At 52.5% G+C, this 22,201-nt stretch overlaps 8 protein-coding genes across 8 annotated transcripts; 4 read left to right on the top strand and 4 right to left on the bottom strand.

Moving 5' to 3' along the window:
- Nucleotides 1-1,162: 1,162 nt before the first annotated feature.
- On the top strand, nucleotides 1,163-2,528 carry CORC01_02226 (uncharacterized protein; the record flags this gene model as incomplete). The annotated part of the gene is made up of 3 exons (XM_022613877.1): nucleotides 1,163-1,357; nucleotides 1,434-1,912; nucleotides 1,967-2,528. 3 exons carry the CDS (start codon nucleotides 1,163-1,165, stop codon nucleotides 2,526-2,528), a joined length of 1,236 nt encoding a protein of 411 aa, XP_022479671.1.
- Nucleotides 2,529-3,282: 754 nt separating this feature from the next.
- CORC01_02225 (uncharacterized protein) lies at nucleotides 3,283-4,952 on the bottom strand (the record flags this gene model as incomplete). Its single annotated transcript, XM_022613876.1, has 10 exons — nucleotides 3,283-3,325; nucleotides 3,386-3,805; nucleotides 3,864-3,998; nucleotides 4,049-4,086; nucleotides 4,173-4,210; nucleotides 4,265-4,394; nucleotides 4,460-4,482; nucleotides 4,537-4,622; nucleotides 4,693-4,721; nucleotides 4,791-4,952. 10 exons carry the CDS (start codon nucleotides 4,950-4,952, stop codon nucleotides 3,283-3,285), a joined length of 1,104 nt encoding a protein of 367 aa, XP_022479670.1.
- Nucleotides 4,953-6,662: 1,710 nt separating this feature from the next.
- CORC01_02224 (uncharacterized protein) lies at nucleotides 6,663-8,441 on the bottom strand (the record flags this gene model as incomplete). The annotated part of the gene is made up of 9 exons (XM_022613875.1): nucleotides 6,663-6,705; nucleotides 6,765-7,184; nucleotides 7,238-7,375; nucleotides 7,435-7,472; nucleotides 7,534-7,571; nucleotides 7,642-7,731; nucleotides 7,971-8,056; nucleotides 8,144-8,172; nucleotides 8,238-8,441. The coding sequence occupies 9 exons, from the start codon at nucleotides 8,439-8,441 to the stop codon at nucleotides 6,663-6,665; spliced, it is 1,086 nt and encodes a 361-aa protein (XP_022479669.1).
- A 1,292-nt stretch (nucleotides 8,442-9,733) lies between these two features.
- Nucleotides 9,734-11,398, bottom strand: CORC01_02223 (dihydropyrimidinase; the record flags this gene model as incomplete). Its single annotated transcript, XM_022613874.1, has 3 exons — nucleotides 9,734-11,065; nucleotides 11,126-11,293; nucleotides 11,363-11,398. 3 exons carry the CDS (start codon nucleotides 11,396-11,398, stop codon nucleotides 9,734-9,736), a joined length of 1,536 nt encoding a protein of 511 aa, XP_022479668.1.
- Nucleotides 11,399-11,894: 496 nt separating this feature from the next.
- Nucleotides 11,895-13,715, top strand: CORC01_02222 (carbon-nitrogen hydrolase; the record flags this gene model as incomplete). The annotated part of the gene is made up of 1 exon (XM_022613873.1): nucleotides 11,895-13,715. One exon carries the CDS (start codon nucleotides 11,895-11,897, stop codon nucleotides 13,713-13,715), a length of 1,821 nt encoding a protein of 606 aa, XP_022479667.1.
- A 261-nt stretch (nucleotides 13,716-13,976) lies between these two features.
- CORC01_02221 (fungal specific transcription factor domain-containing protein) lies at nucleotides 13,977-16,105 on the top strand (the record flags this gene model as incomplete). The annotated part of the gene is made up of 4 exons (XM_022613872.1): nucleotides 13,977-14,665; nucleotides 14,743-15,378; nucleotides 15,440-15,786; nucleotides 15,852-16,105. 4 exons carry the CDS (start codon nucleotides 13,977-13,979, stop codon nucleotides 16,103-16,105), a joined length of 1,926 nt encoding a protein of 641 aa, XP_022479666.1.
- Nucleotides 16,106-16,251: 146 nt separating this feature from the next.
- On the bottom strand, nucleotides 16,252-18,079 carry CORC01_02220 (NCS1 nucleoside transporter; the record flags this gene model as incomplete). The annotated part of the gene is made up of 4 exons (XM_022613871.1): nucleotides 16,252-16,702; nucleotides 16,765-17,254; nucleotides 17,317-17,790; nucleotides 17,899-18,079. 4 exons carry the CDS (start codon nucleotides 18,077-18,079, stop codon nucleotides 16,252-16,254), a joined length of 1,596 nt encoding a protein of 531 aa, XP_022479665.1.
- A 583-nt stretch (nucleotides 18,080-18,662) lies between these two features.
- On the top strand, nucleotides 18,663-22,111 carry CORC01_02219 (male sterility protein; the record flags this gene model as incomplete). Its single annotated transcript, XM_022613870.1, has 4 exons — nucleotides 18,663-18,799; nucleotides 18,864-19,526; nucleotides 19,582-21,296; nucleotides 21,354-22,111. 4 exons carry the CDS (start codon nucleotides 18,663-18,665, stop codon nucleotides 22,109-22,111), a joined length of 3,273 nt encoding a protein of 1,090 aa, XP_022479664.1.
- Nucleotides 22,112-22,201: the final 90 nt, after the last annotated feature.

Here is a 22,201-nt window from a genome sequence, read left to right as displayed (position 1 = left end):
TCGATGTGTAACAACAACCACATAATCCAAGGCCCAGCCGTCATAAATCTCCCGACGACAAAGGCCCCGGCCCGCCCAGGGGATGGCGATGCTGGGCAGCGAAAGCACCAAGAGAGCCTTGGAGAACCGAAGGAGGTTGCTAACCGATGCCTATTCGAGGCATACTTCAAGTCGGATCCCAGCACCGGGCGAAGCAGTCTGGGATGATCCCCATCCAGCCATGCCAGTTGGCCCCAGGCATCACATAGTCCGGTGGAGAACGACGCCGAAATCAAGAACGTCGTTCGACCTGCAGAGGCCTGCCATACTTTGGCCGCTAGCAACCTCGGTCCACCATGTGTGGAAAAAGCGCTCACTTAGCGTAAACTTTTCATCTTTCCTCTCTCGGGAAACGAGGCGATCAACATGGCGGCGAGCAATGACAGCAACTTCTGTACGAAATAATCCAGGAATGTGCATAGATAGAGAGGGCAGAGACCAGGGGTCTGCCTGACATCCCTCGTGGCATCGAAGAATTTACCTCTTTTGTGAACCTTGCAGGTCAATCAGATATCCTTTCCCGTCAGTCCACTCGCTCGTTTGCCTCTCCTGTGGATTGTCCAGTTCCCTTTTCCGTCGTAAATCTCGTTTGACATATATGCGGTCCTCTCCTTGGCCGCTGTTTTAGGAATGATGCAACGGCGGTCGAACGGAGAGCTCCATCAACCCTCACTGCCTCGAATGTGTTGAACCAAGAACAACGTGCTTCCCCCATTTTTCTTCCTCTTCGTCATTCCCACGTTGTCCAGGGGCCCGTCTCTTAGCAGGCTTCGTTGTATCCAGGGGTCAGGGCCATAGAACGGCGCTTTCTTGCAGAAGGATTCTGCCCATTACTTGGAGACTGGGCAGAATAAAGCAACGCCGTCGCCCTGCTCTCTCCTAGGGTCGTCTAGCGAAGCGAATTTGTTCGTACTGATGAGAGATTGATGACTGCGCGTTGACTCGACCCCTTCGTCGACCGGACCCCTTCTTTCTTTTGTTCAAAGCCATCAGGCTGGGTCCTCCCACACCCATTCCCGAGAGACTGGTTTCACTTCCCCGCGGCATCTTGATTAGGTTTATTCGACGTATTACCAGTGCCAGCGTCAGGTAGTGAGGAGAAAGACAGTTTACGCACGAAAAGATGTCGGCCGACTCTGGTCCGTCGCCGCTACCCGGGCTTCCTGGATTCGATCCGCAAAACATCCGACCATGGACTATCGAAGTGGTCGCCTCGATGACAGTACTCGCGGTAGTGGCCGTCGGGCTCCGTCTCTTCAGTCGTCAAACGAAAGGACAGAAGCTGTGGTGGGATGATTACTTGATAGTATGGTCGATGGTATGTCAATGATCCATTCCAGTCTGTTGATGGCGGGCATCACTCCGAAACATGGCTGAAGCTGACCGCATCACAGTTGTGGAATCTCGTTGTCGTTGGATTCATCTTTGCGATGCACTCGGTGGGCATGGGTCTCCACGCAGACAAGGTCGGAGTCGACAACATCGTAAAGATGGCCAAGTATCTCCTTGTGGCAGAGATTCTCTACGCCTGGAATCTAGGGTGGACCAAGCTGAGCTTAATGTTGATGTACTACCGCATTTTCCACATTCCATTTTTCAAGAAGATGACGTGGTTTGTCATCTCCTTTGTCTTCGCCTGGGTCATTTGCATCACCTTTCTCTTCATCTTCATTTGCGTCCCGGTCGAGAAGCTTTGGTATCCCGACATACCAGGAAGATGCATCAATCAAGTCGCTACATGGATCGCCAACGCGGCCTCGACTATTTTCACAGATCTTCTCATCTTGCTGCTGCCCCTTCCTCAGGTATGGAAGTTACAGTTGCAAAAGGCTGAGAAAATTGCCCTGACCTTTGCTTTTGGTCTCGGGTTCTTGTAAGTTACACCAACCAAAAGAGAGTTTGCAGACTTTTCTCACCAGTGTCACAGCGTTGTCTTCACCTCGGCATACCGAACAAGCGTCCTCTTCACCTACAGCGGCACCGACCCGAGCTATACCCTCGCCCCGACAGTCGGCTGGACCTCCATCGAAATGTCAGCCGGTATAGTCTCCGCCTGCCTGCCAACCATCCGTCCCGCCTTGCAGCGCATCGTCCGAGCCTGTGGTTTCAAGGGCAGCATGGGCGGAATGTTCCGCAGCACGACGGCGCTGGGCTTCGGCTCCAGCAGGAACAAGTCCAACTTTAGCAACGGCATGTCCTCGCAGGACCCGCACACCAACACCGGCTCTCAGATTCCTCGCAACCTCTCGACGACCAAGCACGGTGTCGGCGAAGATGGTTTCTACCGGTTGCCCGACGACAATGGCTCCGAGGGCACCAGCCGCCAGCCTACGCCCCCCTTGGCGGACTCAAAGCTGAGGCCTGACACTACCGGATTCGGGTATTCCATTTCGAGTTATCCTGTCAAAGAGGGGGATGATAAGAGCGATGACGAAATTCCCCTCCATGCCATCCGAGTGCAGAGGGACTTTAAACACACGACAGAATGATATCAGGAAGGATTGGGTACACAGGGCGCCGTATAAAAGACAGTTGGTCAGACGATGATGACATTCCCGCTGATTGCAATAATTTGGCAGTCGCCTATACCAGTCTCGCAGTTTGAATGCACGAGTGGTTTGTTGATGGCCGACACTTTTGCGAAGGCGTTGAAAGGAGTCAAGGAGAAGGAATCAAAAAGTCAACTACTTGTCAAAAAACAAGAGCTGAAAAAAACGAGGGACGTCGGAAAGTAAGCTATTATTTAGCCTAGGAGCCCCAATCTAGTGGTGGTAAGAAGCGATCCTTCAATCGAGGTTGCCTTGAATAATTTTATAATGAAGCTATATGTACAAGCGCGTCTTTTCCAATTGGACCACACATTGTGTTGGAGTCTTGTTCTCGCATTTGAGAAACTTCAAGTTGAACAGGGCGCCGCTGAGGAGCAGCCAGGCCTAAGCTCTGGTGATGAAGAATGCTGAACTGCCGCCATGCAATGAACCGATTTCCCTCAAAAACCATTCAATTCATTACCAAACTCCTGGGTCTTCATGAGGTCGATATTCAAGTGCTGAGTAAATCATTTATTTTTCTCCTCGTCGAAGCGGCGGCCGTGATGGATTGTTGACACGCGAGTTACTATGGCATTTCCAATGTACCCCTAGGCCCCAGTAATTGGCAAAGGCCTGATATTTTGCAAGTGAATCAACAATGCAATTGAACAAGGTCATCTGACCCCCGAAACGCACTTCGGTCTGAAACATGTCACTCCTCTTCTTTCTCTGGCTTTTGGCCGTAGACCACATTGCTTTGAAGCAGTCAGCGCTGATCATGTCTCCTGATAGATTTTACTCGGAGTACAACTTACTAATGTAGCCAAGCATGGATTTTGGGGTCCTTCAAGTCCTTCCGAACCCCAGCCAGCAAGACAAGGACTTCCTCCTTTGTCCATCCCAGCGCTCCACAAAGTAGACGCAGAGAAAAGCCCTCAAGGCCATCCAGCAGTTGAATCAGTTCCAACATTCCAATATCCTTGAGATGGGGATCCTTTGCCCATGGGCCGGCGGGAATTTTATACGGCTTGTGGTGGATATTGATAAAGCCAGTGTTCTCGCGCACAAGACTTTCCAATTTTGGCCCGATTTGCCCATCTCGGCCAAAGACTTTACAGGCATCCATAAAGAGGTCGACCCATCGCAGGAGCTCGGTGCCCTCGATCGTGCCATCGTCGGAGTAGATCATGAAACTCCAGTCTTGGAACTCGGCCCAACCGCCGGGGTTGAGGTTCCTTATTCGATCATTAGGATGGAGCCCGGAACGGGCGAACGGGGATGGGGGAGACTTACTCGTAGACGCGCTTCACATACGTGGGCCAGTCCGCGATAGACCCGCACATGTAGCGACTGAAGATGAAGTCATACTTTGCTCCAATCCACTCACTTTCGACGTCGTCAATCTCAAACTTGACATTGGGCGGGACCCTTCACAAACAATTAGTAGGTGGAGATTCTTGGATCTCGATAAAATATACCATGCTGGCTGAATGGCGCTGAGGTCGTTTCCTAGGATCTACATGGACTCTCTTGTTAGAAAATGCTTGTGCTTAACCCGGACGTCACGACATAGTTGGCCTCGTTTAAGTCCAGTACACCTACCTCAGCGTTGGGCAACTTATCACCCATCTCAATGGCCCCTGAAATCGTTAGTCATTCTCGTCGCAGTGACTCAAGTTTCAGTGCTGTAGTACAGATGCCTGTCCCCGTTCCGACGTCGAGAACTCGACGAATCTTTGCCTCGTCAATCGGTGCCAAAAATAGCTTGTTTCCGATAGTCTTTGTCAACAAGGTGTGGCAAAAATCTAGTCGGTCCATCTCGCTCTACGTAACGACGATTAGCTGAATCTTTTTCGAGTCTTCGCAACGTCGTGAGGGCCCCAAAGTACTTCATCGTTGGGAAGGATATAGGCTAGGGAAACTCGTCAGTAAACATCACAATAGATTAGCGTTGACAAGAGCATACATCCAGACCGGAATGAATGATAACGACGACCGTGCTCGGTGGGGTAATCAACGACAGAAGACGATAAAGATGCGGTATACGAGGAGCTGCAAAATTAGATCATTTGCACGACGAAGAAACGGCCCCAGTTTGAGGCTGTGAATGCTGGGAAATTACATTCTATCGTCAATGGTAGAGGCATTATCCTCACGGCAGCAGATGTCAGTATTCTCTAGAGTCTACTAGATGAGCATGATTTTGCTAAAGTCACTCACCGATTCGCCGTCATCGATCGTGATCTCAGCCTCCGGGCCAGTGGCTCCAGCGGGGGACTGCCCAGCTGCCTCGGACGGAGACTTTGGGGACTTGGCCGACTTGGGAGATTGCGCCGCAGGTGATCCTGCCGGAGGCGTGGATTTCGTGGTAGAGTCGGCCATGACGGAAGAGTTGGGAAGAGTTGCGGTTGCTACCTTGTAGCAACAAGGTCAGAAACGCAGATGGCAGGAGCGCGAAACAGGAATCAAATCACAAGGCCGTTGTTTGTGTCGCGTCCGGGCCCGTTTGGCATTTTGTAGAATTGTCGGACCACGGCCAAAGCCCCCGCAGCTTGGCGACTTATGAATGTCTGTTGGTGCTTTGCTGGCTGTTGGTTCCGTCAATGTCTCGCCGGCTACGTCTTAGTGTGCGGCACAGCTGCAGAGTGTGCATAAAAACCAGATTCGCCTTCCCAATCAGTCTTGCTGCCGCGTGTGGTGTGGATTCTCTCAGCTCGCGTACCAAGACCGTTTATCCATTGCTCTCCCCGAATGTCTGGCCCCGGCTCGCTCACTCGGGCTGTCTGGCCTTGTGCCATGAGGCTTTAACCCGGTCTGCTGGGGGGGTGAGAAGGAATTTTCTTAATTGCTCTACCTGATTGAACATGAGTGAAAACGGGACTATTTCCATCTCTGAGGTAGGATGAAGTGGATGTTCTGCAATGACCATAAACTCGGGAGGTGTGGAGTCTAACGTCGAATCCGAACTCATGCCGAGGTAATGGGCTCGAGGACCAAAACTTCTGTTACGATTGATAACGAACTTGCGTCCAGCATAACGCCCTAGAGACGCATGTTCAAGGGTATCATCTGCAAGTTTCATCAACCCGGAGCGCCGGAATCGATTCCGGTGGCTCGTTAAACGGATATCCGTCGGCTAACAAGTCACCAAGTCTGGCAGACTATGGCCCCGCCAAAAGTCTGCCCAGGTTAAAAACTCTTTTAGAGTATAGCTACGTTTTAAAGAGTTAGGGTATTGGTCATATTTAATTATGTTCAATGAGGTTGTAATAACCGTCACGCTGTGTTTGATGAGTTTAGGTTTGAGAAACTGTCAGCGGACCCCATCGTGCTCTACATCCAAACTTCAACCCCGATAAGTACCTACAGACGCTGAGATGTTGTCTCGGCGCAACATAAGTGCCGATCCTCTTAGAAACCACCATTTGGACACACAGCTTTGTAGGTCTAGTCTCCATTGGTTTTTGAATCCCAAGCCGCACCCTAGGGTGGACTTGGATATTCGCACAATGGTGAGTTTAGTGTCAAATTGCTGGTTGGACCTGACGTATCCCACTTCGAACACAGAAATAGGCTAGCAACTCGTGAAGCCCACAGGAGCGCCCTGCCATCAACTTATTTGAGCTCTCATTTCAAAGGTGTTTTTGACCATAGATTGAGGAAACTACATGTACCTTTCAACCTTTCCGGACCATCAGACTACCTTATTTAATTCTTTTTTATACCTCTGTTGCATTCATGTCACCTTTTGTGGTGCTTCGTATGCTTCTGGTGGAAGATATTGAGTTGTAACAAGGTCCAACAAGGCTTTCTAATGAAACCGTACGCGTATAAAAGCCTTCTAGTCTCTGTGAGAGTAGTACCCGTCTTCCTTTAAGAGACTCCATGGACTTTCAAACATTCAGAGTCGCAATGAAAAAAATGGAATTTCCGACCGTGATTAAGAGTGCGGTCGGTACAAAAGTTGAATTTACTTTCATTTCATGACGGAGTAAAATTCTAGAATAGGAATCGCAGTCCAGTCCATCCAGGATTCACATGTACTATTAAAGTCATCGCAACTACTTGGATGCTCTACCTTTCGCGATACAACTAGTTCTCCTCTTCTTTTGGCTTTTGACCGTACACAACATTGCTGCGTTTAACGTCAGTACGCAGGCAACTGAATCGCTGGGCAGTGGTGGGAACACTTACTAATGCAGCCAGGCGTGAGCCTTACCGGTTCTCAGCTCGTTGCGCACACCCGTCAGCAACACCAAAACCTCCTCTTTGGTCCAGCCGAGGACGCCACAGAGAAGCCTCAGGGTGAAAGCTTCAAGACCGTCCAGCATTTGGATGAGGTTACACATGCCAATGTCCTTCAGGTGGGCGTCCTTGGCCCACGGTCCTGCGGGGATCTTGAAGGGTTTATGGACGATATTGATGAGACCGGTATTCTCCCTCACCAACGTTTCCAGCTTAGGTCCCACCTGTCCATCACGGCCCAGGGCCTCGCAAGCGTCCATGAAGTAGCCCATCCATTTGAGAAGCTCGGTGCCTTCGGTCGTCCCGTCATCTGAGTAAAGCATGTAGTCCCAGTCTTGGAATTCGGCCCAACCTCCCGGGTTCAGGTTTCTTTTTTGGAGATTAGTACGGCGGTTTGTCAACTTAGCGAGACTTTGACTTACTCATAGACTCGTCTCATGTATGTTGGCCAGTCGGCTAAAGCGCCGGCCATATACCGGCTGAAAATGAAATCGTACTTGTTGTGCCCGATCCATTCGCTTTCAACGTCGTCAATCTCGAACTTGACATTGGGTGGCACCCTAGAAATCATAGACTTAGTCGATGTTTTAGAGTAGGTGATCTTGATGAGTAAACATACCATGGTGGCTGAATAGCGCTCAGATCGTTTCCAAGGATCTGTGTCTTTGTTAGACCTCAAAAGCATCTTAAAATTATATGGCCACGAGGTTATGACTACCTCTGCATTTGGAAACAAATCACCCATTTCAATAGCCCCTGACAAGTAAAAGAGAATCATGAGCCTGTTGTCACATTGGTGAGCGCAATCAGAAGGGTGATTACTCACAGATGCCAGTTCCAGTGCCAACATCAAGGATTCGGTGAGTCTTGGCCGCATCGATCGGCGCAAGGAAGAGTCGATCTCCAATGGTCTTGACTAGTAAGGTGTGAACCATATCGAGTCGTTCCATTTCAGTCTACAAGCGATGCCTCGTGTTATTATAAACTGCCACGTCACGACATGAGTCCGGTGTGTGTCTTTTACTGCGCACCTCATCATTGGGAAACACGTAGGCTATTTAATTCATCAGCTTTGTTTGAATCATTGATTTTTAATGTTTGTATCCATGAAACAAGATGAATAAAAGAAGACGTGAGTTGTTGATTTGAGCTCACCTCCAGATCGGAAGGCGTGATAACGCCGGCCATACTCGGTCGGGTAGTCGACGACGGAAGATGTCAATGATGCTGTGTATGAAGAGCTACGCATTCGACGTCAGGACACATTCATTTACAAGACTTTTCTGGATGCAATCGGCAATTTTCATGAGAGAGGCAGGGGTTGTTACATTCTGTCGTCGATGGTCGATGCATCGTCCTAGTCACTGGGTAAGCTCCGGCTTGGTTTTTAGAAGCATGTTCTATCAAAGTCAATAAACGCACAGTCGATCCATCGTCGATTTCAATGGTAGCCGGTGTCTCGGCAGCCTCGGTGGGAGGAGACTGGGGGGTTGGCGTTGCTGCTGTGGCAGCCGCGGACGCTGGCGCGGCGGGGGAAGCGACTGACTGTGGCGACTTTGGAGACTTTGGTGACTTCGGGGAGCCGGCTGGCGGGCTTGCCGCTGCTTTGGGAGTTGAATCCGCCATTATTACCGGCGACCAATGTTTGCGAATCCTCAGTGGCTGGGGTGAGTAGTCCGCAGCACTGAAAATGAAGAATGAACAGCTTCCACAAAGGGCCACGAAAGGGACAGGACAAGTCGCGGGGTTTTGTGGAATTACGGATAAGAGACAAACCCCCGCAGCTTGGCAGGTTTTCGATGCAGCTGGTTCAACAGAGCCAACTGCATTCTTCATAGTCGATATGCGGGACGCATACGGACTAGAGCGTGCAGAAAACCAACATCCTCCCACAATTGTTCGCTTCCTGTGTGGGCAGTTCAAGCGCCCACAACACAAAATCGTTCGTCCCACAGCCTCGGATGTTGTCCCGCAGCTCTTCTTGCGAAGTGCTTCGAAATGCTCCCCATCATCATGGTGACTAGCGATAGCTGGTATGAAACTTGTCAAGATCCTCGAATTCAACTGTAACATGAACACTTGTTCTAGCTTTCTAGGCCACGCTTGGGCATCAATGAGCTCGGGAAATCTGGAAGAGCAAGGATTTGTGCCAGCTGGCACCGGCGTTGAACGCGGACCAATCACATTTTGAACTTCTTCGGATAGCTGCAGCTCCATGGATATATTCCGCAGGACTTCATGGGCTCGGAACTGTTCCGGTAGCCCACACTTTTGGATACGATACGTGATCCATCCGCAAGCAATCCTACATAGTAATTCCGGCACTGTTCTGTATGCCCCGCTCAGATTCCAGGCCAGAGAGACAACGCCAAGTGGGGAAACAAAGCCATCGGCCGTTGATTTCAGGCTTCGTGTTAATAAACATGTGGAAGCTCGACTAATGTTATACAGCAGATGCTTTAGATGATCTGCCTAAAAACAGCCTTACTACTCTAGACTTCAATCATACATGCCGTATCATGGAATATGCACTTCTTTCACACTGAAATTTCCTCGATTTAATTACTTATGTGCATCCATTCCAAGACATGATGAGGACTTCGTCAATCCACAGTCGTATTTTTTATGCTTCACGTGACACCGGCGCTTCGAGGATGGCCTGGCCTTCTATGTGCTGCCATCATAAACCGTAGAATCTTGCACAAGTCTCTCCAATCAGTAATGTAGCGTGTGAATACAGGGACGGCATTGGCCCTGTGTGGGCTGTGGCAAGGCGGTTCCAACATGTGTGACTGGCGTCGACATAAAACGCAAAATCTTTGATGCTAAATTAAGCAATGAGTTGGATGTGAATAACAACGGTGAAGAGGGGTTGAAGCCATTTCAATAGAAGTTGGTTAAAACACAACTGTATTCTCTTACTTTGCGAGTAAAGGTTGAAACTCATTCACCCATTGATTCCTCGGCTTACTCAAAGTACTCTTACCACGTCGCAAGAAGTTACCATATCCCATGTCGGTAACGATCCCGCTGCCATCGCGATCCCATACGACGTTACCTCGCAGGATGGTATAACGCGGCCAGTTGGTAAACTTCATCCCCTCAAAAGGCGAGTAATCGATATCATGATGCAACATTGAGTTCTCCAAGACGAACGGCTCCATCTTGGCAGAACCCGTCCCACCATTTGCAGCAACTTGCTCAGCCGTCGGGTACCAAATAACAAAGTCGGCATCATACCCCGCGGCGATCGCACCCTTCGTGTCCCCCAGCCCATAAAGCTTTGCCGGGTTCGTCGCCGTCACTTCGACAAACTTTTGCGGCGTCACTCTACCCGACAGCACGCCGCCCTCAAACAGCAGGGGCATCCGCGTCTCGACGCCGGGCAGCCCGTTGGGCACCTTGTCATACCGCATCGAGCCGTCCTCTTTGCCCAAGCCCGCCTTCTTGCCGCAAGGGTGGTCGTACTTACTCGGCGCGTGATCCGAACTAAACGTCGTAAACGTCCCGTTGGCGATGCCGGCCCACATGGCGTCCAAATCCATGCGGTCCTCGCGCAGCGGCGGGCTGCAAATATGCTTCGCGCCGGAAAAGCCGTCCGTCGCGGGATGAGACGGACGCAGGGCGTCGGCCGTGAGGTAGAGGTAGTGGGGGCAGGTCTCTGCGTGGATGGGCAGCAGCCGCGTCTGCGCGTTCCTGACGTGGACGGCGGCGGTCTTGGAGGACATGTGGACGATGAGGATGGGTATGTCGGAGAGCTCGGCGAGGGCGATGATGCGGTACGTCGCCTCGTCTTCGGCGATGTTGGGCCGGCTGATGGCGTGGTAGTACGGCGCCGTGAGGTTTTGCTCTGCCAGGCGGGCCGTGATCCAGGTAATCATGTCGCTGTTCTCGGCGTGGACCATGGTTGTCATGCCCAGGTTTCGCGTGGCCATCATCACGTCTAGGATTTCTCCGTCTTTGAGCTGTAGCGGCTCGTACGTCATGTAGAGCTTGACGGATGTGATGCCCTCGCTTACGAAGAAGGGAAGCTCGTCACGGAGGATGGTTGGTGTTGGGTTCGTGAGAATGATGTGGAAGCCATAGTCGCAGTATGATTTGCCCCTGGAACGTGAGTGGTAATCATCAACGACAGGGTGAAGAGACTGGTGAGTGCGTTCCTGGGTTGCGAAGGCGATGATGGTTGTTGTGCCACCTGCAATAGCTGATCTAGTGCCGGTTTCAAAGTTGTCTCCCGTGGGAGAGTTGTCCTGATGCTGGGTCAGACATGGGAACTTCGTCTGGCGGATCCAAGTCCACCACTTTCTTACCTGGTCAAGGTGTACGTGGGAATCCACGCCTCCCGGCATTACGAATCCATGTTGCGAATCTATTACTGTCTTGGCTGAAAAGAGAGTCTTCATGTCTTGCCCTACAGCTAGGATCTTGCCGTCGCGGACGACGATATCTTGTCGGGCATGAACATCAGATGCTGTTACCTAGTATGATCAATGACATCAGTTGTCTGTCCGAGAGGTTTACAGGCACTGCGTGATCAATGCACTCACCACAGTAGCATTCTCAATGATGAGATCAACCTCCATTTTACAGAGTGCACGTGTGCTGTGAAAGCAGGCTAGCTAGTTCTGAATCAAATTTCACAACACTCCGGGGAGGACATCCTGCGATTCGAAAAGCATCGTATAGTTTTCCTAACCTCATGTTATGGAGCTTCCACAAAATCATTGACAACATCCATATCAACCTTGGGTTTGATAACGCTGCTCCTGCGCAGAAAAGATAGGCCAATCTAAGATAAAGATAGGCAGACCAGCCAGCAGGCAATTGGAGACCGCCCCTATCGCCGCTTATCGCCCAGGACTTGAGCCAGGGGCTGCAGGGCATACAACGGACGATATGTGATGATCTCCCGCTGCATGAGGGGTAGACCCAGTACCAACAACTCAGTGATTTGGAGAAGAGTTCAGCAAGATCTTATCCGATTTAATGAAAAGAATAAGATCATGCTGAAGTCAGAGCGGTGGCGCAAGGTAAGGTCGACGAAAACAAGCAACTCTACCACTGAGGATACCAAAAGCCATGCCATCACGAAAGCTTCGCGTGGCTGCAGCCCAGATGGGTGCCACACATTACAACGACCCCCGGCCCAAGACACTTAACCGCATGATATCACTTCTCGACGCCGCAGCCGCAAAGGGAGCACAGCTGGTACTCTTCCCCGAAGCCGCCTTCACGACCTTCTTCCCCCGGCACCTCATCAACGACCCCTCCGAGCTCGATTCCTTCTTCGAGCACGGCGACGTGGCAACGCAGCCCCAGACAAAGCCACTATTTGACAGGGCCAACCAGCTCGGCGTCGACATCTCCGTCGGCTTCGCTGAAAAGGCCGACAACGGCGAAACATTCAACTCCTGCATCTACTACCACGCAAAGAACGGCTCTATCCTGTCAAAGTACCGCAAAATCCATCTCCCGGGCGACTTTGAGCCCTTTGCGGATCCGAATGCCACCAACCAACTGGAGAAGCGATACTTCAAGCCCGGAGACCTCGGCTTCAACGCATTCCGGGTACCTGACCTGACGGAGTCGGTGCCGGCGCGCGGGGACCCCATCTTCGGCATGATGATCTGCAACGACCGGAGATGGGCCGAGAGCTGGCGCGTCCTAGGCCTGCAGGGCGTCGAAGTCGTCCTCTGCGGCTACAACACGGCGGGCTTCGCGCCGGATCTGTGGGGATCGAGCGCCAGCATGGACCCGGACGAGGCGCGGCGCAAGGCCCTGTTCCATCACAAGCTGGTGATGCAGGCTCACAGCTATACAAATGCTTGCTTCAGCATCAGCGCCGCGCGGTGCGGTCTCGATGATGGCAAGTACGACCTCATTGGCGGGAGCTGCATCACAGGACCAGAGGGGGAGATTCTCGCTGAGGCGTCCACGACGGAGGACGAGGTTGTCTACGCGGAAATCGACCGGGACGAGTGCCGGCCGGGCAAGGAACGTACCTTTGACTTTGCTAGACATCGTCGCGTCGAGCATTACGGCCGCATCACAGAACAGACCGGCGTCGTGGAGCCTCCTCCCAAGATTACATCTCACATCCAGAATCACGGCGAAGCAACAGCAAGCAACGGTGTCTCACCACCAAAGACCCAGAAGAAGATCCGCATCCTCCTCATCAACCCAAACAGCACCCGCGCTATGACCGACGCCTGCGTCGCCATGGTCGAGAGCCAACTACCCCCGGACGTCGTCGTCACAGGCTTCACGGCGCCCCGACCGGCCCCCTCGGCCATCGAAGGCAGCTTCGACAACGTCATGTCCGCCGCAGCCGCCGCCCGCGCCGTCCTGCCCCTCGCGGCGACGCACGACGCCGTCCTGGTGGCCTGCTACTCCGACCACGCCCTCATCCGTATGCTCCGCGAAGAGCTGCCTCGCCAGCCCGTCATCGGCATCATGGAGGCCTCGCTGTTCGCAGCGCGGACGCTGGGCGGACGGTTCGGTCTCATTGCCGTGAGCGAGCGGTCGAGGGTGTTACACGAGGACAGTATTCACCACTACGGCTTCGCGACGTCCTGCGCCGGCGTGGTCTCGTGTAAGCTTGGCGTGCTAGATCTGCACGAGAAGAGCCAGCAGGAGGTCATGGGGATTATGGCGGCCGTGGGCAAGCGGTTGGTTGAGGACAAGGGGGCCGATGTGCTGCTTTTGGGGTGCGCGGGTATGACGCCGCTCAAGGGGGCCGTGGAGGCGGCTGTCGGTGACGGGGTGCAGGTTGTTGACGGCGTTTTGGCCGGGGTGCACCATCTAGTGGGCTTGGTCAGGATGGGCGGTGCCACGGCAAAGCGCGGCGTGTACAAGAGCTCCGGTGACGGACGAAGAGCGAGGGGTCAGGATTGGATCTGAGTTGGCCGCGGGAATAACCTTGGTTGAAAAGGAACATAATTCGGCCGAAGCTTTTTATCCACCCACCTCCTCCTCCATGGAGTATCGATGCAGGGTTGTTTTGCTCGTGATCCAATCGGCCAACGTCCCGTTATCAGAGTAGATAGTTGCTTAGGTTGGAGATCAGCTCAGACAACATGGAATCCCGGGGACGCGGGGAATGAAGCTCAGCATACCATCATCGTGTTTTCCTAACGTGCCTATTTTTGTGAGGACCAAATCATGGAGACCAACTTGAACGACCAGACTAAAAAGAGTAGTCGGAACAGTCATCCATGCGACTTTTGCCGTTATAAGCGCGCAGCTTGCCTGTTGCACAATGAGACGCCGCCGTGTGAGCTGTGCCGACGGCTAGGCAAAGATTGCACATTTATTGGGGGGGCAAACAAGAGGAGACGATTATCCGAGCGGCGGCAAAGCGGCTCCAGTGATGGGATCAGGAGTCCTCGCCAACAGGATCGAGCTACCTTGAGTGCCGACGTCAGGTTCTCGTCCGCAGAAACCTCGCCCATTGCCGAGTTGAGCTTCGTCAGAGAAGAGACGGGCTCTGCAAGCCCGGTGTCACCCCACACAATACCGGCACCTGATGGTTCACGCCGGGAGGATCTGTTCATGCCGTCGTCGCTGGATGCGACACCTGGTCACAATGCCCAGGTAATTGGGCTTAGTGGTGAATCAGATCCGTATCTGCTGAACCTCTATCACTTTGATGAGAGAGACGAGTGTACCTTCCAGCAACTCCGCATCCGGAACATGGGACCTGATGATGGAGTTCCCACTCAATTTATGCTGCAACGCAACTCGCAAGCCAGCAAAGCACAGCCAGGCGGACTAGGCGCCACCGAGTCCGACCTCAGATGTGAGGTCGCGAACATGGTTCCCGAGAACGTCGGTCAAAGGCTCATCACCCTGTAAGACACCCTTTCATACATGTACTCACTCAAATGTGCCCAAGTTCAGAAAGATCCTCTCATTTGACACAACGCAGGTTTTGGAAATACATACAGCCTTACTTTCCGGTCGTATCCAAAGAACACACCATCCGCGGCCTGAGCAGCAGCCCCTCGGCAATGCCAACGTGTCTCCTAGCCGCAATCTACGGCCACGCCCTGCCCTTCTGCGTCTTCGACGACGTTCTCTGCGTGGACGTCGACACCCTCCCCTCGGCAGACCACCTCTTCAAACTAGCCTGGATGGCCGCGCTCTCGGAGTTCCACACCCCGTCGCTTGCTACAGTACAGACGATGCTCCTCATGATCCAGCGGCGTCCAACCAACAGGCACGTCGCCGACACGCCGTTCAAGTGGACCATGCTCGCGGACACCGTGGCGCTCGCTCAGTGTTTGGGGCTCAACCTCGACCCGTCAGAGTGGGCGATCCCGCCGTGGGAGAGAAGATTGCGGAGGAGGCTTGCTTGGGCGGTGTATGTGCAGGACAGGTGGCTAAGTCTCAACTTTGGGAGGAGCTCGCATATTCAAGAATGTGATTGGGATGTGTTACCGCTGGGCCCGGATGATTTTGGCGATCTTGTTGGTGGTGAGGGCGAAGGACCGCAGGTGTGCAGGCATTTTCTGCACCTGGCATCCCTGACTGAGATTGTGTCCAAGATTCAACAAAACATGTTGTAAGTTCCTCTGAGAACAGAGCATTCGTGAATTGATGTCCGCAAAATCTGACTACAGCAGCTCGATCAAAGCAACTAGAGCTCTCTCCAAGTCTTTGGAAGCAAGTTTCGAAGTCGCTCGGCCGTTGAGGATCGAACTCGCAGAGTGGTTGCAAAACCGGCCTGACGTGGGAGAGCAACCCTCGGCATCGTTACCAGAAAGTGGTCTAGACGGTAACGGCAGTCTCAAACTCGCCTACATCACCGCGAAAATCGCCATGTTCAAGGCACTTTTGCGACCGAAAAGCATCGAGGTCCCAACCGAGGCCCGCACCGCCTTACGCACTGGCGCCATGACCGTTGCGCGAGAGATGCATGACTTTCTTGCGAAACTAGAGGCTCGCCATCTCGAAGCATTTTGGCATTCATGTGAGCGGATTCTCTCTCCCTTTGGTGCTTTCTACTGGGCACTCTTGCTTAGTTATGACGCCTAGATTCTCGAGTCAACTTTGCCATCGCTAGTAACTTTATCGTCTTGCTCTTTGCCCTCTCCCCGACATTGGCGGAAGCCGAAGACGCACTTGCGCTCCTGGTGCAATGGAGGGGCTTACTGCGCATCAAGTCCAGAAGCTGTGACTTGCTGAACTTGAGTCTGTTGAGACTCGACGCCATATTCGTGGCTGGGCTGGGCAAGCTGATTGAGTTGACACCGTCGGCAGCCGAGGCAGCTTCCTCTCGGGGCTTGTAACCATGAGCTCGAATTATGGTATCAACTGTCATACCACAATAATAAATGGGCCGTTTCTTTGAATCCAAGCCTCCGTTCTTACAAAATTATAGCCTACTAAGTATCTACTAGTACCTAAGGTAATGGAACAGAATCCAGGGTTTTCTTCATCCCATCTTCACAATTTGTTCTTTGCCTTCCATGCCTTTCTCCGACCCGATTGACTCTTCTCCCGCAGGATATCCGTCAACGTACAACTGTTCACGGCCATCGTCCACAGGAAACGGTCTGATTATCCAGCATAGCCAATACGTGAAACTCGCCACCAGCGTACTGACAAGCCAACTCAAGCTGTACAGGTAAATGGCCCCTTTAGGAACTCCTTTGGCGCCGCAAGCAGCAGCAAGACCGGGCATGTTTGGCACAATAGCAAAGATGAAGGCAATGACCGCTCTCGGGTTAACGCCGAACGTGTAGTAGTGTATGCCCCGCGGGTCGAATAGGGATGAGACTGCCATCGTTCGCTTGCGGCAGATCCAGAAATCGGTGACGATAATGCCCGCGATGGCGCCGAGGAAGAGGGAGTAGCCACCAAGAAAGGAAGAGAATGATTTGGCACTGCAATGCGAAGCAAAAGTCAGCACAGATTTTTGAATCTTTGGGTAACCTACATAACTTACCTGTACTGGATATACCAAGGCACGGCACAAACACCAAACACAGCACAGATATACGCTCCGCGCCTGTTGTTGATGTACTTTGGAAACCACAATGCCAAGTCATTGCTAAAGGAGACGCTGTTGGCGCTAATGTTCGTGCCAATCACCGCAAAGGCCCAACAGAGGCCGGCGAAAAACTGCGCGGCGCGGTTGTCCCAAAGCCGCGCGACCTCCAGGGGGTTCCAAGTCACCTTGCCGTAAATGACCTCGGAGGCACTGCTCACGGTGGCGCCCAGCACACCGCACATGGTGACGAGGACGCAGAGCCCGACGGCTTGCGTCCAGAAGACTTGTCTGGGCTCCTTGGCGTAGCGCGTGAAGTCGGGCATATTGAGGGCGAGGGTTGCTTTTGGGCCGATGGCGCTTGTGATGCATTGAAAGAAGACGACGATGGCGGGGGTGCCGTCTTTGATGCGGGTTGGCTTGGAGAACGTCGGGCCGAAGCCCTTGCCTGGGGAACAGTCAGGATATGCCCACCCTCTCTTCATCTTTTCAAAAATTTAGGAGACTTACCAGCGACGATGGCCCAGATAAATAAAGTCAACCCAAATATTGGCATAATCACAGTCTTGACCATGAACATGTACCTCAAACTGCTCACGTGCAGCCAAAGCAGCGGCAGCTGGACAATGATGAACAAGAAGAAGCACAATAGCTCGGAGCTGGTGACGTGGGCGCTCTCGGCGAGGTGGTTCGGGAAGTTGTTAAACGAAGGCCAGATAGCGGCGATCATGACTTGGAGGCACTGGCCGCCCTGGAAAGACTGTGTGCCGAACCAGATGCAGGCGACGACACCGCGGACGAATACGGCGCCGTAGGAGCCTCGAAGGCCAAAAGAGGCTCTGGTGAAGACTGGGAAGTTGATGCCAAAGATGCAGCCGACGTAGCCGTCCAGTATCGCGGGAATGCAGACGAGGACGTGCCCGATGAAGACTGCGAGGATTGCGAGACCTGGATTCAGGCCCTTGGTGACGGATGTTGAGGAGACTGTTGGGCAAGAGAGAACATGTTAACCTCCATCCTAGAGATCAAGCAAACTTGCAGACATGTAGATCCTTGGTTGGCATTGACTATGCTGCGTCTTTGTGCACTCACCTTGATACATTGAAATGGAAAAGGCTTCGGCGATCCAGAAGCCTAGCAAACTCGGCCAACCCCAGGTGCGCTCCGGAGAGCCCATCGGAATAGGGTCCATATCCTTGTTAGACAGCCGGCTTCCCTCCGTGCCGAGGTCGGCGCTCTCGGAGCGGAGCTCCAAACGCTTTCGGAGACCCATGATTGCCGCACAGTACGTTTGCTCTCGACTAGACGTGGACTGTTCTCCAATTGCAAGAAAGCGCAAAGTCAGAGCGATGGCATAATTGAAGTTTCTGGTTGTGCGGGGGCGGCTTTAGAAAGCAATGTCTAATTCTTTTTACGTTCCCACGTGCGTGCCGTGCTCATTTCTACCACGACCAGACGCTTATCAGATTCCTTTCACATTTACCGTTGCCGAGCGCCACGGTCGTGCCACATCAAATTGTTGTGATAGGCACGATAGGCGCGGTCTGTTATCAGCCCGATTATCGGTCATATCATTGGCCTATCCTGGCTCGAGGCTGTCTCAGTTGGACAAAGACTTTGATAGGCGATGCTCAATCTAATCAATTGGCCGACGTCAGGTTGTAGGATGATGGCAGATAGCTGCAATCAATGGGTACATGTATGTCTGATCTTAGCCAGGGGCTCATTGCGGGATGGTCATTGATATTTCTGAGGCTCAAGAGACAAGCTCATCAAAGGTTTTGAACAAGCCGAAACACAGTCTTCAAGCATTAAGACCTAGCTTATCTTCGTTTGCATCTTGGCGATCTTACAGTATGGCACCGATCGCAATGTCAGACTTGCAGTCATCACCATCCACTCTCACTGTCGACCCCACCGTGTTTCCTGCGCCAGATGCAGATGAGAAACTGAAGAAGCTATGGCAACTGCACGGGCATCCCCATAGCCCAACGTACGAACTACCCTCCTGTGTCTCCAACCTTGACCACTCAATGACTCTAATGTGAGACTCGTAGATTCACTGATCCAACGCTGACAAGCATTGCGACCCTGATTGAGCATAATGCCAGGACTCAGCCATCAAAGCCAGCTTTCATCCACCCCGTAGGCGGCTCGTTCAAAGTGCTGGACTGGGCCCAGCTCAATCAACTCTGCCACGCAGCATCCAGGTTCTACTCCGAGCAGTTCCGAGAGGCTATCATTGCTGCCAATCAGACGGTTCAGCAGCCCACAGTTGCCCTCCTAGGCGTCGGAAATTCAATCTCATATCTGATTACTCAATTTGCACTGAATCGTCTGCGTCTGCGGGTTCTCCTACTCAGCAACAAGAACTCTCCTGCGACAAGAGATCATCTTCTCCGGGTATGCAACGTTGCTGCCATAATTACTGATGAGGCAAATGAACCTTCTCTCCGTGGGCAAAGCCCCTGTCAACTGCCGGCAACCAAACTCATCAGCCTAGATGAGTTGAGACGGGCCGGCCAAGATTTCCGAGAAGCTAAGCTGGCATTTGAGACTGATGACGAGTGGAATCTTCAATCGATGATCATTCACTCCTCTGGTTCTACCGGTGTGCCGAAACCAATCATCCATTCCAACAGGAGTTTGTGTCAGATCGCACGAATGTACAGACTACTTCCGGAGTTCTTTATTGAGAATTGGTATCTTTGTTTCCCACTGTAGGACCCCTCCTCTTTGCAACGACCTGATCATGTACTGATGCAAAATTTCCAGATTCCATGTCGCTGGATTATCGATCGCCCTGTCGGGACTCCCGACCGGCTTACCTACCTCCATGCCTCCAGCGCAATGGCCCCCAGCCCCAAGTTCCATCCTCGCAGCTTGGAAGTCTTTGACTGGCCTCGGATACCCGCCCGACTGCCTCCACTGCGCACCATCAGTCATCGAGGACATACACGAATACATCACCCTTACCACAAAAGACTATAGTCCCCTCACAAATTTGAAGGTCCTGCAGCCCGGAGGAGCTCCATTATCGTCTCTGATGCTGTCCAAACTCCAGTGCATCGGCGTCAACGTGAAGACCACCTACGGAACAACCGAAACCGGCCCGCCTCTCCGAACGATACCGCATACGAGAGACAATCCAGACGTGTACCGCTTCCGGAACTTGTACCCCGACTCGGAGTTCGTTCGCATGGAGGCTATTGCGGATGGCCTGTTTGAGTGCGTCGTGTACCGCGGGTTCCCCCTGGCCGCAGAACTCTGGCTTGAGAAGACGGCGCCGAACCCGTATCGCACGGGCGACTTATTCCTTGAGGATCCTCCGAGGAGCGGGTATTTTGTCCTCCAAGGGCGGCGTGATGATATTCTCGTGCATAGTAACGGGGAGAAGACGCATGCAGCGGCGCTCGCTATGGCACTCGAGGAAGATAAGGCTGGTGTCATTGCGAAGACTGCGGTCTTTGGGACGGGAAAGCCCTGTCCCTCTGTTGTTGTCGAAATCAACTGGTCTGAGGTGGAAAAGAGGTCAATGTCCGCCGTTGGCCTTGCCGACGAGGTGTGGAAGGTTGTGCAGGCGTGCAATGAGAAGTCACCAGCGTATTCAAGAATACCTCGAAAAACAGTCCTCATTCTTGAGAAGAGGAAGACATTACCAGTCACTCCAAAAGGGAACGTGCGACGGACCGTCGCCTGGGAACTCTACGGAGACAAAGTGGAGGAACTTTACAACTCGTTTCTGGGACATCAGCTTGACACGGAAGAAGCTGCCGAATTGAAGGGCCCCAGTGTTTCTGGTATAGAAATCATTCAAACAGTCGTTGCCGACGTTTTTGATCTTTCCGTGCGAGACTTGGGAGAAGATCAAAACTGGTACGAACTTGGGCTTGATTCTCTACATGCTGTTGAGGTGCGATCGAAGCTCGTCAAGTTCTTCGGAACATTCCCTCTTATGTTTGTCTTCGAATACCCCACGGCAAGGAAGCTACTCGGATTCCTTCAGCAGCTCAAAAAAGACGGTCTCGACAGCAAGGCCTTGGTGAACAGCGACCATCATGAATGGATTCGGTCGAAAATCCACCGCATGAATAGGAAAGTTGACAGCTGGAAGACAACTCAACGTCAAAAGGGAGACAGTAGAACATCTGGTCAAGTCATCTATCTGACAGGAGCTAGCGGCGCTTTGGGTAATGCTTTGTTGGAAGTTTTTATCGAAACACCAACGGTCAGAACAGTTTACTGCGCCGTACGAGGGGCAGATCCTCAAGCCCGCGTTTTGGACTCATTGAAAAACAGGGGCTACGCGCCTAGCGTTTACCAAAGCGAGAAAATTGTGCCCGTCAGCTATGATGTGAAAAACGAAAAGCTAGGACTTGACGAGGAGACGTATCAACGTCTGGCAACTGAGGTGACGATCGTGATCCATAACGCTTGGAAGTTGGACTTCAACCAACCCATCCAGCAGTTTGAAGACGACTGTCTGAGAGGTGGGTTCTTTCCAGCATCATCTTGAACAGACTTTGAGCTAATCTGATTGCCTCCAGGAGCCATGCACCTCATGTCGTTTTGCCTCAAAGGCGTGGAGAAGACATTCAACTTCATGAGCAGCGTCGCCGCAGCAATGGGAAATCCCGCCGGCACCAGAGTGCCAGAACTTCCTCTCCCACCGGATTCTGACAACGCGCTGCCTACCGGGTACGCGCAGTCCAAGTTCATCGTTGAGCAAGTCGCGCAGCACTACGCCTCGTCTCGTAATATACCTGTCCGTATTCTCCGAGTCGGCCAGCTTTGCGGACATTCGAGACTAGGGGCATGGAACCACACCGAAATGTGGCCTACGATGATGATGGCGGGGATAGACTACCTAGAGGCAATGCCGGCCTTGCAAACCAGAGTCGACTGGCTCCCGGTTGATATTTGTGCGGAAGCCATCGCTGGAGCGGTGATTCCTACCGCTTCTAAGCCGTCATTTGCTGTGACTAACCTGGTTAACCCGAGCGTCATCCCATGGGACACGCTGCTTTCTCTACTGGAGAAGGCTTGTGGACGAACGTTTGAGCACATTGATATGAGACAATGGGTATCCAGGTTGGAGGAAACTGCCGAATCGCGGGGCTTGAGTGTGCAGGAATTGCCAGCATTGAAACTACTGGGCTTTTTCCAGTCCATGGCTGAAGAGGGTGGTAATGGCGAGGGCGTGATTTTCGAGTCTGGGAGTGTAGAGGAAGGACGACTTATTGACGTGGATAAGGTGAAGAGGTGGTTGGAAGTATGGCGTCAAACAGGTCACTTGAGAGGGTAGTGAGCTACTTGTAACTCTAAACTCCCAAGGGTTCCAACAATAGGCTATCATTTCGGCTTCCGTAATGAGGGTTACATTGCCACCTCGAAC

The sequence above is a fragment of the Colletotrichum orchidophilum genome (genome assembly GCF_001831195.1).
Source record: "Colletotrichum orchidophilum strain IMI 309357 chromosome Unknown Scaffold_12.1, whole genome shotgun sequence".
In the NCBI taxonomy this organism is placed as follows: domain Eukaryota; kingdom Fungi; phylum Ascomycota; class Sordariomycetes; order Glomerellales; family Glomerellaceae; genus Colletotrichum; species Colletotrichum orchidophilum.
This window is presented reverse-complemented; position numbering and strand designations above follow the sequence as displayed.